This window comes from Bubalus kerabau, chromosome 14 (genome assembly GCF_029407905.1).
Source record: "Bubalus kerabau isolate K-KA32 ecotype Philippines breed swamp buffalo chromosome 14, PCC_UOA_SB_1v2, whole genome shotgun sequence".
Taxonomy (NCBI): domain Eukaryota; kingdom Metazoa; phylum Chordata; class Mammalia; order Artiodactyla; family Bovidae; genus Bubalus; species Bubalus kerabau.
Window position 1 is genome coordinate 22,693,699 of NC_073637.1, and position 16,886 is coordinate 22,710,584.

A 16,886-nucleotide genomic window follows, 5' to 3' on the forward strand; every position below is an offset into this window, starting at 1 on the left:
CGTGAAGGATCAAAGCCTCGCCAGCGGTATATGGGCTTCTACGTTTCTAGTCACCCTCCCCTCACCAAAATGTGACATTTCCTGTCTTCTTAGTTGCAGCCACTCTGGGAAATTTTACACAGAAATGCATAAGTTTTAAAACTGCAATGGTTTCAGGTCTTACATTTAAGTCTAATTGATTTTGAATTGATTTTTGTATACAGTGTGACATAAAGGTCCCATTTCATTCTTTTGCAGGTTGATATTAAGTTCTCCTAATACCATTTACTGAAGAGATTAGCCATTCCCCATTTCTCTCAAAGATTCAGAGACCATGTATGCATAGGTTTATTTCTGGATGTTCTATCCTGTCCCGTTGGTCTATATCTGTTTTTCTGCTGGTATCTTATTCCTTTGATGACTGTTATTTTGCAATACATTTGAAATAAGAACATGCAGTGCCTCTAGCTTTGTTCTTCTTATTCAATATTGATACAGCTATTCAGGGTCTTCTGTGGACTTTAAGATGATTTCCTGTGGACTTTAGGATGATTTCTTCAAGAAACCACAGGGATTTTGGTTGGGATTCACTGCAATGGTGGCCACTTTGGATGTTACAGATCTCTTAAAATATTAATTTTTCCAATCCATGGACGCAAATGTCTTACTGTTTATCTGTATCTATAATTCCCTTCATTAAAATTTTGTAGTTTTCAATGTACAAATCTTCCACCTCTTGGGTTAATTCCTAAGTATTTTATAGTCTCTGTAGCAATTATGAATGAGATTGTTTTCTTAATTTCATTTAAAGACTGGAAAATGAACCCCTTCAAATAAAAGTTAAAAATAGCAAAGGGGAACAAAATTAAGGCTCAGTGTGCAAATTTATATAGTAATGATTAAATTAACAAAGAAATGAAAACAAAGAAAGTCTGTAAATCACATTTTAAAGCAGGTAAAATTTCCCCAAAGTTTTAAAATACCATTTCTGTACTTTTCTATTTCATTATCTAGTATGTTTCACGTATTTGTCATAAAAGATCTTAGCATATGTTTTAAATAGTCTGCTCAGCATTGCATTTGTTTGTTTGAGGATTAAACCTGCTTTGAAGGAATAAAAATCAACTCTTTCTCTACAATATGATAGCAAAGGAGAGTAGACTATGTCTACTGGGTCTAGTGTTAATAGTCTCTAATACCCACAAAATTGTCTTTATATTGCAAACAGGGTCCAGTGCAAGTCTGTTTAACATTTTTGCCCCTTCCTGTCAAACGGCTATTTTTATTACCCAGATCTTATTGCCATCCCTTGGTTCCTGCAGAGGACTGTCTCCAGAACCAAAGTCTGCAGATTCTCAAGTCCCACAGTCCGTTCTCCACGTCTGTGGGTTCCGCATTTGTGAATTCACACAACTGTGAAGTGTTGCCCTATGTTTACAGTCCGCAGTTGGTTGAATCCGCCAGTGCAGAGCCCGCAAATACACAAAGCTAAATGTAATATATTGTCACTATAAAATAAAACATACACACTTTCTAAAGCAGAAGAATCTCAACCTAATGGCTGCTAAGGCAGCAAACAGCACAATAGATATGTACAGTCTACTTCCAAATGATTTTATATGTGATTCTGAGCTATCGAAAAGCAAAAATTAACTACATTCATCTCCCTGCACTATTTCTCAGATTAAGGACTACTTACTTGTAAATAGAAAGGTATTTTTTTGTCTCCGTAGAGTTAGACAAAGTTAGACTCGTGATACACCATAGGTTAAGGTAGTTCTCTGCTCTGAATGTATTTATCAGCCGAAAGAAAGCAGTGCACAGGAGCTGTAATTTTCAGACTTAACCCATCAATGTAATAGATACATAAAGTCACCCCAAATTTGGGTTAACCTTATTCAATCATGAATAAAAGATAATTTTGCCATGTATGGAATTCTAGGCCGATCGTTGTCCTCATTTTATACCCTGATGTTTATGTTCCACGATATTCTGGCTTTCATTCTTTTTCTTGAGAAATCAGTTATCAACCTAATCATTGGTTCCTTGGAGGTTATTGTTTAAAAACATTGATGGAGACATATTATAAATCTGATGACTGGTTCACACTCATTTATTGAAGGTAAATGTGATTAACGTACTTTTTGCAGCAGTTAATCTGATACGTTCATAAGAGAATGAAAGCGTCTTGTGGTGCTTTATACACATAAGCCCCCAGAAATGAGACTCCGTTGATGGATCATTGTATTCCACTTCCTTGCAGATTGTCTACATGGGCTGGTGTGAAATGCGGGAGCAAGACCCACTTCAGGACCGTGTGTACTCACCCGCCTTTCTGGCCCTGAGGGGCTCCTGCCTTTACAAGTTTCTGGCACCTCCAGTAAGTGTTTCTGTTCAACATCCCTTATTTTTCCCATGGTATCACAGCATAGTGACATCAACTTTACAATGACAAAGGGCATATTAGTGATATATTTTGAAAATAAGGTACAGGAAAAAATGCAAAATAGTCCAAATGTTTCTGAGGATTTCTTGCTAAAGATATATGTTTTGGCATTAAACACTGACTTTATAGCCCTTGAGAGACCTAGGATGCATTTCTATTTTGGCATTTTTTCCAGGCTCAATATGTTTATTATTTGACAGGTCTAAGTCAAATAAACCAGTAGTGCTTTCGATAACTTGTAATATCCCATATTTAATCATCAGCCTTCAAATTAAATTTGGATGAGGCCCTGTTGCACCTAAGGTCTTGCTTTTGGAAACATGTACCTTACACAACAGTAGAGTCTCAATAAATATTTATCAACTATAAATATTAAATGCTGAACTACTTGCTTACAGGTCTAATAACTACATAGGATCTTGGAATCATCAGATTAGACTTGTTGTAATGTTTAGTATCTATGTGCACATAAAGTTCAAATCACCCAGAAGACAGAAAATCATAAATGCTTACACCTTTTACACTGGCCCTACTCTGAACAATTTCTTAGGACTGGAGAGACAAATACATGTTTAAAGCATATTTGAAATGAGTTGCCAGTCCAGGTTCAATGCACGATACTGGATGCTTGGGGCTGGTGCACTGGGACGACCCAGAGGGATGGTATGGGGAGGGGGGAGGGAGGAGGGAGGAGGGTTCAAGATGGGGAACACATGTATACCTGTGGCAGATTCATTTTGATATATGGCAAAACCAATACAATATTGTAAAGTTAAATAAAATAAAATTTTTTAAAAAAAGAATTAAAAAAAAAAGCCCAAACTAGTGAAACAGCTTCAACATGCTATTTAGAGCTTCACAATGTTAAGAACTTAGAAAAACTTCTTGATGTAAATATGTCTTTCTTAAATGAAAAGCCAGCGTTGACACAATGTCCAGTATTCTTTGTGTGTCAGATCAGATCAGATCAGATCAGTCGCTCAGTCGTGTCTGACTCTTTGCAACCCCATGAATCACAGCACGCCAGGCCTCCCTGTCCATCACCAACTCCAGGAGTTCACTGAGACTCAAGTCCATCGAGTCAGTGATGCCATCCAGCCATCTCATCCTCTGTCGTCCCCTTCTCCTCTTGCCCCCAATCCCTCCCAGCATCAGAGTCTTTTCCAATGAGTCAACTCGTTGCATGAGGTGGCCAAGGACTGGAGTTTCAGCTTTAGCATCAGTCCTTCCAAAGAAATCCCAGAGCTCATCTCCTTCAGAATGGACTGGTTGGATCTCCTTGCAGTCCAAGGGACTCTCAAGAGTCTTCTCCAACACCACAGTTCAAAAGCATCAATTCTTTGGAGCTCAGCCTTCTTCACAGTCCAACCTCTCACATCCATACATGACCACAGGAAAAACCATAGCCTTGACTAGACAAACCTTTGTTGGCAAAGTAATGTCTCTGCTTTTCAATATGCTATCTAGGTTGGTCATAACTTTCCTTCTAAGTGGTAAACAGAGAACAGACTATTACATAGTGAAATATGGACACCGTATTTTTCATTTACAGTTGCTACAAAATATTGGCTACATTTCCCATATTAAAATAATTAACTCCCCTCAAAACAACATTTATAATTTTTGTAGAGATAACGCACCCCACCCCAGTACTCTTGCCTGGAGAATCCCATGGACGGAGGAGCCTGGAAGGCTGCAGGCCATGGGGTCGCTGAGGGTCGGACACAACTGAGCGACTTCACTTTCACTTTTCACTTTCATGCATTGGAGAAGGAAATGGCAACCCACTCCAGTGTTCTTGCCTGGAGAATCCCAGGGATGGGGGAGCCTGGTGGGCTGCCATCTATGGGTCACGCAGAGTCGGACACAACTGAAGTGACTTAACAGCAACAACGCAGACACTACTTAAGATACGTCAAGACACTGAGCAATGGGAAGCTGTCCCATTATAATATGAAATGTCTTATAATATGCTTATAATATGAAATGTCTGCTGAAAGAGGAAGAGAAACAGTGTGAAACTGGGCGGGCAGAGGCAGAAACACTGCATGAGGAAAACCTCACTACTCAGGCTGCCTTGCGTGTGTGTGAGAACTTCATGGGTGCACCACTGTGTATTAATAGAGGAAAGTAGGGGCCATCTTTCTAAAACACATGATGAGTTTGTTTCTCATCTTTTCAAGGTGACCACGTGGGACTGGACCCGAGCAGAGAAAACTTTTTCAGTTTACGAGATCATGTGTAAGATCCTGAAGGTAGGACCAAAAAGCAGTGATGGTTGTAAAGGCTTTGCTTAGCCAGTTGGGGTCCTGGGTTCACAGGCAGTTTATGAAAATAAACAATACCTGGATATGAAGGAAAATACAAGGTGAAGGCGTGGAAAAGAAAAACACATAAGAGAAAAGATGGAGTGGAGAGAAATGCACATTGACTTAGATAAGGCTTGAGCAGATCCCAGGCCCTTCCGTGGGAGAGGGACACAAGGAGAAGTTTGTCAGGTCCTTGAAGGATGAAGTAGAAGGTCACCTGGAGACAGTCTGAATTTAAGCTTCAGTTATTACCAGAGTTGTATTTGCTGTGTAAAATGCAGAAGAGAAAGATCCGAATAAGACTTGGAATTAGAGAATGTAGAAAGTAAAAAGGTATATGCAAAGAAAGATGTGTGTGTGTATGTATATATGTGGGTGTTGTAATATATTTAAGTCTCACAGTTACATTGTTTCTCTGAGTGTAGAGCTGCATATTTAGCTGTCATAAATCAATTAAACTTCTGTGCTATACACAGGATTGTTGCAATAGGAAGTCTCTGAGAATTTGGTAAAATTCCAGATAGCTTTTGTATCCATTTTTCTAGTTGTTTCTTTAGAATGATGTCAATTTTAAGGCAATGGCACCCCACTCCAGTACTGTTGCCCGGAAAATTCCATGGATGGAGGAGCCTGGTGGGCTGCAGTCCATGGGGTCGCTGAGAGCCAGACACAACTGAGCGACTTCACTTTCACTTTCCACTTTCATGCATTGGAGAAGGAAATGGCAACCCACTCCAGTGTTCTTGCCTGGAGAATCCCATGGACGGAGAAGCCTGGTGGGCTGCAGTCCATGGGGTCGCACAGAGTCGGACACGACTGAAGCGACTTAGCAGCAGCCACAGTATTTCTTAAAGAAACTCAGCCACACACTCTGAGCACTGTCTGCTTTGTGTTACTTCTCCTTTGCATACTTTAAAGAGTGTGTGTGTGTGCTGTTGTGTTGGACTTTTTGCGACCCCATGGACTGTAGCCCACCAGGCTCCTCTGTCCTTGGGATTCTCCAGGCAAGAATACTGGAGTGGGTTGCCATTTCTTTCTCCAGGGGATCTTACAGACCCAGGGACTGAACCCCCATTTCCTTCATTGGCAGGTGGATTCTTCACCACTAAGCCAGCCAGGAAGCCCTATTGTTGAGGGGGGCAGGGTTTTTCAGCTGACACCTTAACAGGTTATTTTCATCTGTCTATATCTTATAAACTATTTTTATTTTTACTACTTCTGCAAAAGATTCTATTTTCTAAAAAAGGATATTAGGAGACTGAAGAACAATCTTCACATACCAAGTATTAAAAGCTGAGAGTAGGAATTTTATTCTTTGGAACTATTTAAAGGGGGGACTTTGGATTATTTCCTAAAGGTAGGGCCAAATAACTAGCCATGATTCTGGCTGTTTATGACCCTACAATGCCCACATTTATAGGAAGAAGTGGTACACTTCTCCCTGCTGGATGGATTTTTGTCCTAAAAACCATATATTCTTTGGATTGCAAAGCATGGATTTGATGATTCTTTTTAGTATGGTGTAATTATCCTCTGAAGTAGAATATTAGAATAGAAATCTGAAGATGAATCTTATAGCTATTAATTAAAACCATTAATCTGAATAGGCAGTATTTAAAGTCAACCCTGAATAATATTATAAGAAATTAGCATTATTGTTTTCAAGTGTCTCTTGTTTGTTTGCTTTTCTAGTGCTAGTTATGCTAATTTATTGTAGCAAAGCTTCTGTTTGCTTCATAACAATGTCTTGGGGGGAAATGCTGATATCAATCGAAGTAATAATGAAAACTGATTCAAGTATACTAAATAACAAATCAAGAATGTAAATCAAAGATAAAAAAGCTTCTTTTGATGATCATATTTTGTTTATATGCTGTATACTTTTTAAAAAGTTTAAGTATGAAGCATTTCTCCCTTTGAAGGTATGCAGCATTGTCCGTGAGGGCTACTTGTCTTTACTGGAACTCTCCTCTTTTTAAGAAGGAATTTCCTCCAGGTTTCCTGTCAACAGCTGAATCTAAGAGATGTTAAGCTAGTGAAGGAGTACAAGGCAGGCCGAGTGGCTAGATTTAAACAGGGGGATCCTTATCCAGGCTGTGACAGAGGGCAGTTTGGAAGGCAGAGGGTCAGCCAGGGTCATGATATCCCCCTTCCCCACACCCCTTTGGATAGTGAATATATGAATAATAATTTAAAGGCTAGATCATTTTGAAAATAATTATTCCAGTAGGTATTCAGTGACATTTTATTAGAAAAGTAATTTCAATATCTTGGCATCTCCCGTAGCTATAAAAATGGAAATACTTGCATTCATGTATATTACTTTCACCTACTCTTGATGACTTTCTGCATAGCACAAAAGAATTGAAGTGTTGTAATTATTGAGTTAATATCATTTAAAATGCATGCTATTTTCCCACATTGGTCATATTAGTTGTAAAGGACACAAAATATTTTTTTTCATTTTGTGATGTACAAAAGCAGATTTATAACATTCTGAGTCATTTCCTCAACTTTCTCTTCTACAATTTTTCATCAGTTCTTAGCTGCATTCTTTTCACCTTTTAACATCCCTGAAGTTGCTGCACATATAGATGTGTGAGCATGTTAGTTGAAAACTTCTCCTCAGACCAAGAAATTGCCATATCAAAGTCCTTTTGACTTAATGAATTACAGTTACATAAGTAAGGGCAATGTGTAGTTTTTAAAAAGCAGTAAAATTTCTGAAACATGTTAGACTCAGTTTTTTTATGTCTCAGCTGGTAGAATATTCCCATGATAGTTTAAGGATTATAGAAATCAACTCAGTAAAAGATACCATGCTTATAATCTCCTTAAAACTTACAAATTACATTAAGTATTGCTTAATCTCATCATCTTCACAGCTCTGGAAGGAAAAAGGAACATTGTGTGTTATCCACCTGTCCAGTGAGAAATGGAATCTCATGCAGTCAGTACTTTGATAACTACTCTTGCTAGGAAGAGTTGAAGCCAGAAATTCTTCAGTGTCAGTTCAGAAAGGAAATGTGTTATGGACTTTGAGGACTGGAAATTGTCCTCTGTGACCATTGTAATGAAGAATTAGTGATGTCAGAGGGTAGAATCCTTGTTTCTACAGCGTCTCCACCACACAGTGGTCAGCACTCACCCAAGGGTGACTGGGTCAGTAGCTCAGGTATGTGCCAGTCTGCATAACTCCAAGTTTCCATCAGGACAGTGACCTGCTGGACCGGCGGAGGCACTGCTTCACCGTGCAGTCCGAGTCTGGGGAGGACCTGTACTTCTCAGTGGAGCTCGACTCTGACCTCGCCCAGTGGGAACGAGCCTTCCAAACAGCAACCTTTCTCGAGGTGGAGCGGATACAGGTGAGGGTCTGTGAAAGCTGAGGACCTGTGACCCCCAGGATGCATGACCCCTCCCTAGAGTTCTGATATAAATTCAGGCGAACATGAAAATCCAGTTTTGTGAGGCTCAAACGTTTAGTCATTGGCCATTGTTTAAATGAAGTGCAACACGACTCTGAAAGCATTTTAATTTTTCTATAATTTGATCTTTCTATCCTATTTCCTACTGCTCATCAAAAACACATTTCTAAATTTAATTAGAATCTTGCTGTTGTTGTTCAGTCAGTCAGTTGTGTCCAACTCTTTGCAACCCCATGGATTGCAGCACACCAGGCTTCCCTGTCCATCACCATCTCCTGGAGCTTGCTCAAACTCATGTCTGCTGAGTTGGTGATGCCATTCGTCCATCTCATCCTCTGTCGTCCCCTTCTCCTCCTGCCTTCAATCTTTCCCAGCATCAGGATCTTTTCTAATGAGTTGGCTTTTCACATTAGGTGCCCAAAGTATTGGAGCTTCAGGTTCAGCATCAGTCCTTCCAATGAACACTCAGGACTGATCTCCTTTAGGATGGACTGGATCTCCTTGCAGTCCAAGGGACTCTGAAGCATCTTCTCCAACACCACAGTTCAAAAGCATCAATTCTTTGGTGCTCAGCCTTCTTTATAGCCAAACTCTGACATCCATACCTGACATCTAAAACAGAAATGTTCTTACTTTAAATAATTGCTTACAAAACCATTTCCTGGTCTCCAATCACAACCACTTAATTTCCAGCCGGAATGACTTTATCACTCACAAGTCTCTTTTCTTGCTGGAAAGCCTAGTTTTCATCATTACCCTACAAAACCACACAGGTGAATTTGAAGCTTTCTCAGAGGTCACACCATGGAGGACGATTTTCCTGACTCCCAGTCTGCCCTGCCATGTGCCCACCACTGTTCCTCCTCGTTGGTCCTATTCAAGCTTGCCCCCCACCCCCTCCAGAATGCAGCATCTCTTTTGTCTTTTTTCCTTAGGTCTGTCCACACTCTGCATGAGTTGGAGTGATCTGTACTTGTTTTCCTCACACTGAGTTATAGGTTTCTGGGAGTATTTTATTTCTCTACCGACTGAAGTCAGTGCATTTTGTACTCACAGGTAATCAGCAGGTGTTTATTAAACTTTATTTCTTATATGTGAAATGTCTGATGGCAACAACACATCATTATTATCCGGGGATGGTTGCCTGTAACAATGGACCTGGATGCATACTTTTCCAATTACATTGAACTGATTTGTGACATGTATTAATTTTTTTTCTGACTACAAATTTTTATATTCAATCCATCAAATCACAACAATGTGACATGACAAATCAGGGGAAGAGACAAGGAGAAGACTCATTTATCATTTTTTCATTGCTCAATTAACATTTTCTAATATATTGCTGATATGCATGTATTTAAAATTGTTAAAGTAACTAAGACGTGTTGTTTCAATAATCTAGTTGTATAGAACCTCAATTTAGTAAATAGATTTTTCATATCAAAAGTGGAAAGATGAGAAATATCTTAAATATTATTTTATTAATATTTTAAGTATCAACCCCTAAGACTATTTTAAAGCATTGTATGAAGCTGTATAGGAGTTGACATTTTTGTTACTCATTTTGATAGTTTTAGGTTTTCCTTATTATCATTTCCCTGGAATATTGCACTTCACTTGGAAACAAATACACAGCAATTTCTACTTGCTGGTTTCAATTTAAGATTTTCAAGTCTCCTAATGTTTAGAAATGAGATAGAGATAAAATTGTGTTGTTTCATTCTATTTTACTATTTTTTTAAACTCTGAACCTCATATTCTATAAGCTGATGTCCTGAGCAATGCCTTTTTTTGACTGGCACCTTACATATTCACAATAGGAATTTAAGATGCATATATACGTGAAAGTAAAATATTTAATATCTTTTTAGCTTTTTGTTGTTTTGCACATTTTATAACTTCCCCTTGTGTGCTCCACCAGAAATAACCAATGACTGATTACTGTGGATCTGTTATTTTCAAAAGTCAAGCATGTAAAAATATTTACATGAAGAAGTTTATGTGTTTACTCACAAGTTTAGTTTACTCATATTTCCTAGTATTTTCACTTCAACTAAAGTTGATAATTAAATGAAATAAAGAGGAGACACATGCCCCATTGTGAAACAGGTATTTTGTTGTTTTTGTTCAGTCACTCAGTCGTGTCTGACTCTCTATGATCCCACAGACTGCAGCACACCAGGCTACCCTGGCTTTCACATCTCCTGTAGTTTATTCAAACTCATGTCCAGTGAATTGATTAATTATTAAGAATTAATAAATTATTTTTATTTTGAAATCAGTTTTCATTAAGAGGACTGCATTTTAACATTTTTACCTTCTAATCTATTCCTTTATCTATTTAAATATTTTCTGATCTCTAATTACTTAGTACTTAATGCAAATATCTATATATTTATTTAATAGATAATTAACTGTTGGAGATATTTCTAAACATCCTAATTGTCATTTAAATTAACATCTTAAAATTTAATCATACTTCCCAGGATGACAGTATAAAATGTAATGAACACCAAAAATTAACATTTTTATATTAATCAAAATATGACTTACAACTTACGTTTCCCTAGTATTCAAATTACCACAATTAAGCCTAATTAATTTACTATTATTTTTAGTACCTTTATTTGTCCAATTGTTGAAACATTTCCCCAGAGTAAGTGAATAATACTGGTAAGGGATGGATAATTATTGTTTACTTTACACTAATTCAATCTGAATTAATACAGCCTTTTTAAAATAAGGCTTTCAGTAAAGTGTATAACATTCAAAAATTGATTTCTCTTGAAGTTATTTATTTCAGACTTTCATTGTGTTTTTTATCCACTATAGACATTTAGCAGTCATCCAAAAGGGCATATGAAAAATAATTTTATTTTTGATGTATCTTCAAATGTTATGTAATAATATATAAATTGTGCAAGTTAATATATAATCATTATATATTATATCATAATTATATTACATATAATGATCATACATAATATATAACAAATATATAGTCCCTGGAGAAGGGGATGGCAACCCACTGTTGTATTCTTGCCTGGAAAATTCCATGGACAGAGGACCCTACAGTCCATGGGGTTGCAAAGAGTCCAAAACGACTGAGCAACTCACTTTCACTTTTTTCACTTTCATATAATATATAATTTATATGATTATATATTATAATATATAAATATATGTTTATATATATATATATATATAAAGTGCAAATTTAACTTTTTTAAGAAGGATAATTTTTTGCTCTTTTCTAGCTGTAATTCAATTTTATTATGAAATAAACATATAAATTAAACAATAAATCAAATATTTCCATATTCAAACATACAAGTATACTCATTATATATGTTTATTAAGACTATAAATCATAGAATAAAACTTTGAGGGGTTTCAACTTATATCATCTGTTTTAATATAATTATTATTGAAATAATGTAATTTAATTCACAATTATGTTCTTTATTAGATAACTGTTAATGCTCTATACTGAAGGTGTTTTCACTTGGCATGTATTTTTTAAATAATGTCATTTGAAAACAGAAAACAATCATGTATAATTTAGAGGAAATCAGGCAACCTTGGATGTTCCTTAAATTTGATAGTACTTTTAATAAAGTGACAATGGTTGGATGCAAGGAGGGAAGGTGCTCGTGTACTAAATGAAATTACACTCCAAAATCAACTTGCTGTGTGCTGAGTCATTTCTGACTCTTTCTAACCCCATGGACTGTAGCCCACCAGGCTCCTCTGTCCATGGGATTCTTCAGGAAAGAATACTGGAGTGAGTTGCCATTTCCTCCTCCAGGGGATCTTCCCCATCCAGAAATTCAACCTCCAATCCAGGTCTTCTGCAAGAAGCAGCATTGCAAGTGGATTCTTTACCACTGAGCCACCCAGGAAGCCCCCAAATCAACTCACAAGACCCATTAAGTTTGCTTTTTAATCTCCTTTTTTGAAAAACTGAACTTCAAATGAATAATTTGGCATGGTCATAACTTTCCTATGTAAACTGGGCTTAAGCACATGAATATACCTGTCTGGTGGAGGCAACTTGATACATTTGGCCATTGTTATAGTTGGACAGAGGAGTCTGGCATGCTGCAGTCTATGGGGTCACGAAAGAGTTGGACACAACTTAGCAACTCAACAAAACAATGGTCAGAATGAGGCTCACTTAATGTATGGATACTTTCATACCCAGTATTACAAACACAAATTGTATATAAGGGTTGGTAGAGGTCTCTCTCTTTCTTCCTCCCTCTCTCTTTCCCCTTTGCTTGTTAATTACAAGTATTTTTCATGATTTGAATATCCCACTCCAGTTTGCAATTAAGTGCAAGTAAAACCAGCCTATAACATAAACATGCATCATTTCATATAATCCCCAAATTTGATTTCTTATCTATTATTCTTTGTATCTCAGCATCTATATTTTAGTAGTCTTCCCAAAATATTTATATAATTAAAATTATAATTTAGTCTGATCTCAGTGAACAATCGTTAATTATTGATTTAGAAGAATCAATAAGTTTACACAAATAATAGGCAAAAGTAAATGTCTTTAGGACGTAACTTGTACCAATCAATATACAGAGACTCTTAAGGTCGTGGTGTTCTTGACCTGATTAGTAAATATGTCTGTTTGCCTGAGAGCTCTCTCTAATAATATTGATAAAATGACAATAACTTTAAAATAACTCACTTTTAGTTTAATAAAAATGCAGTGATATTTAGCTACAGAATATAACGATTTAATATCATCTTGCCTACACCCAAAAATATGTGTATAGTTTTATTGCCAAGAGAGTGAAGGGCATCAAAGTGGCACAAGGTCAAGACAAGGTCACCTAGGGTAGGATGAGAAACAACCCTGCATCCCCCAGGCAGATCCACAACCATTCAGCTCGTGCTCTGTTTACATCAGGATGTCAGTCAGACCGGCTTTCTTCTACAGCTATTGCTGAAGTAAAGTCTGCTGTTGTGTTATTAATCATATAAGGAACTTGTCACAGGCAGTATGACACAGTCTGATAAATGTGGCTCTTCACCCTGATGTTGGGTCAGTCCCATGAAAGTAACAGTTCTCTGTTCTGTCCAGTGCAAGACATATGCATGTGTGCTGGAGGGTCACCTGATGGGGCTCACGATTGACTTCAGCACCGGCTTCATCTGCTTCGACGCTGCGACCAAGGTAGGGTACCCCGTCAGCTCGAGCATGAGGCAGGCGTCCTGCGCTGAGAACAACAGAAACTGCTTCCAACTACTGTCAGCAGGCTGCCTGGTGATCAGGTGTCAAACTTTATTAATAGGAGATAAATTATGCCTCAATCTGCTTAGAGAAAAATAGAAGTTTGAATTTTAATAAAACAAATGTTTTGCCACAAAACATTACAACTATATAAAGTGTTTATACTGGAGTGGGTAGCCATTCCCTTCTCCAGGGGATCTTCCCAACACAGGGACTGAACCTGAGTCTCCTGCATTGTGGGCAGATTCTTTACTGTCTGAGCCATCAGGGAAGCCCCATATAGACATATATATCCATGTATTTTATATAAATGGGCTTCCCTGGGAGGCTCAGATGGTAAAGAATCCTCCTGCAATATGGGAGACCTGAGTTCAGTCCCTGGGCTGGGAAGATCCCCTGGAGAAGGGCACGGAAACCCACTCCAGTATCCTTGCCTGGAGAATCCTCCTGAACAGAGGAGCCTGGCAGGCTACAGACCATAGGGTTGCAAAAAGTCAGGCACGACTGAGTGACTAAGCACAACACATATGTATATTCTCTTTTACTAAAGGTATGACCTCACAGTGAAGGGAAATTTTCTTCTTTCAGAACATTTTTTTTAAACAAAGTATTCTTTTACTATTTTTCTGTGTCCACATTTCCAATATCAAAATTGGGAAACTTTTTTTTTTTAGTTTTATAGGTAGTGGGGGCTTCCCTGTGGCTCAGATGGTAAAGAATCCACCTGCAATGCAGGAGACCTGGGTTTGATCGCTGGGTTGGGAAGATCCCCTGGAGGAGGGCATGGCAACCCACTCTAGTATTCTTGCCTGGAGAAATCACATAGACAGAGGAGCCTGGTGACTACAATCTGTGGGAACGCAAGGAGTCGGACGACTGAGTGACTAAGCACACAGCACAGGTAGTATGTTAGAATTATAGGATGGAGGTTCACTGGTTCTCAGCAAAGGGAGTTCAAGGCAGCCTGGAAGCGTGTAACTAAATCAGTTCAATTCAGCACAGAAAGACCACTCATCCCAAGGTAACTTGTTATACGTTGCTAATTTAATGAACACCTTTACATTTGAGTCAATTTCTAGGAATAAAGATTTCTTTGAATTGCAGGATTTTTAAATCATACTTAGTGGGGGAAAAGGGAAAATGATTGACTTGTAGTAATAAAGTTCATAGCTAAGCTTAGAAATCAAATTAGTCAAATTGAAGAATAGCACTGCCTCAAAAATAAAATGTCTTAGGGCTCATGTGTTAATTTAGTGGTTATTTAATAAAGTGCTTAGTCTCTGTCACTGGAGCAGCCTTCAGACAACCTGGAGGAGAATAAAGCAGCGGTGGCTTATTACGTTGTCAGGTATATTGACTTAGATGTAGCCATCTCAGTAAACTCATTTCATGTTCTCCCCAGAGCTGTTGCTCTCCATTAAGCTGGCAAAGGCGTATGTATGCATATGCTACAAAGAAATCACGGGCAAAGGGCTGATTTCTACAGAGAATTGCTAATATGAGTCGTAAATGTGGCTGAATTTCATCACGTTACCAGAAAAAAAGCAACAACCAACAATAAACAACATAAAAACAAACCCCCAAGGATCCAAGAAATTTATACCAGCAAAACCAAAATTTTCTGCCAGTCTTTATTATGCAGATGGCATGTGAAGATACTCAATATAAGATTAGTAAGTTATGAATAACAGCACACCACATCCAGCAGCAGGTGGAAACATGAGCAAGAACCCCTTTTTCCATGTGTATCTTGATTATTCTAAAATTTACATAGATATGATTATAGTAAGTACTCTGTGTAATCAGGGCCCCTTGTCATGATGTGGGGATTTGCGGAACTCAGAGAAGCTATGAGCCATGACATGCAAGGCCACACAAGATCATAGTGAAGAGTTCCATGACTTTGAGCTACTGCAAAGCAACCCACAAGGTCTACATTTTAGAAAGACTTTTTCTGTTTGTTTGTTTGTTTTTTCCCCTTTTCTTTTAAGAGAGTCCAAGTAAACTGTCAAAGTGATCATCTGTTTAAACCTCTGTAAAGGTTCCATTTATTTGATGGAAATACTGATACATACAGACATTATAGGAAAATAAATTAAAACGTTTGATCAGGAAGTTTCATCCAGTCTTGGGCCTGGCCCAATGCTGGTGAGTTTCTGTTCTGTTGACTCCAGCTCAGATAACGCACCTGGCTTCCTCAGGATGCATCCTGAGCCCCTGAGCACCACGGGTCCACCCTACTGCTTGCTGTCCATCTCGTTCTGACTCCCCTGCATTCCTCTCTCCATTATCAAAAGGAACCTAAGTTGTGTCCTGTGCCCGGGCCTCTTCCTCAACAATTCCCCTTAAATAAATCTGGAGGGTGCACCTGACCAGTGCAGGCAGTCCTTCTCATTTGGATTCCTGCAGCATCAGCCAGTCCTGCCTTCTCCTTGTATTTATTAAATGGCAACCCACTCCACCATGGATGGAGGAGCCTGGTGGGCTACAGCCTATGGGGTCGCAAAGAGTCGGACACAACTGAGCGACTTTACCTTACCTTACCTTACCTTTTTATGCATGGACTCTGTGCCTTGACAGTTGAGAGACACAAGGTACGCAGAAAAGGATACCTTCCCTCCTCTCAAGACACCCACAGTCTCATGAATGGGACAGGTCTGGAGCTGGGGGCCTTTGGTGGTCTGGGAGAGTCCCCTGCCTCTTTGTCCCCGCTCCCACCATTGCCAGATGAATGATGTTTCTAAGATGCTTCCTCGTAGTCACACACTCGGGTGTCCTTTCATCTTGACAAAGATGTGGGTCTGGTTGTTAGCGTGTGCTTCAAGAGGAAGTTCTGTGGAGTAATCAGCTGAAAATCACTTTGTTGCTACTATGAAAGAAAAACAAAGAAATGGATGATAGGTGTTTTTGCTGATTCCCTGGCATGGCTTTTATTTCATGATTATGTAAAATGAGATATTCAAATTAATTTATTCATGTATATATTTAAATGATTATTTCATGGAAATGGATGTTGCTTTGGGGAATTAAAGGATATACCAATTACTAAATTATAGCCTTTGATAAGCATATTTTAGTTTACTTTTTAATGCTGGGATATATAGGACTAACTTAGTATGATTACTTTTACCAGTTTAAAGAGCAATCTCTCCATTTGAATACAGAGATGAGCTGCACTGACTCACCTATTTTTTCTTTTCTCGTTAGGCGGTACTTTGGAGGTATAAGTTTTCTCAGCTGAAAGGTTCCTCTGATGACGGCAAGAGCAAAATCAAATTTTTGTTTCAGAATCCAGATACTAAACAGATTGAAGCAAAGGTAAACCCAAATTCATCACACAAACCACCTCCTTAATGCACTCATGCCATTAAGAGACAGAGGGGAGAGAATTTAGGAGACCTGTAAGTGCAAAAACACATGTTGTTTTTTTACTTTGGAGTAGCTCTCATGACCAAAACAATAGATTCACTTTA

At 38.3% G+C, this 16,886-nt stretch overlaps 1 protein-coding gene across 2 annotated transcripts in view; it reads left to right on the forward strand.

The window, feature by feature from the left end:
• The window catches only part of SNTG1 (syntrophin gamma 1), a 147,160-nt gene that overhangs the window by 108,051 nt on the left and 22,223 nt on the right, over nucleotides 1–16,886 (forward strand). Inside the window, exons 12-16 of one of the 2 annotated variants that reach the window (XM_055545957.1) lie at nucleotides 2,243–2,359; nucleotides 4,609–4,680; nucleotides 7,947–8,099; nucleotides 13,264–13,356; nucleotides 16,621–16,731. In XM_055545957.1, the coding sequence (XP_055401932.1) occupies nucleotides 2,243–2,359; nucleotides 4,609–4,680; nucleotides 7,947–8,099; nucleotides 13,264–13,356; nucleotides 16,621–16,731 (546 nt within the window). The remainder of the gene's footprint in view (nucleotides 1–2,242; nucleotides 2,360–4,608; nucleotides 4,681–7,946; nucleotides 8,100–13,263; nucleotides 13,357–16,620; nucleotides 16,732–16,886) is intronic. The other variant, XM_055545958.1, reaches the window with a different exon arrangement.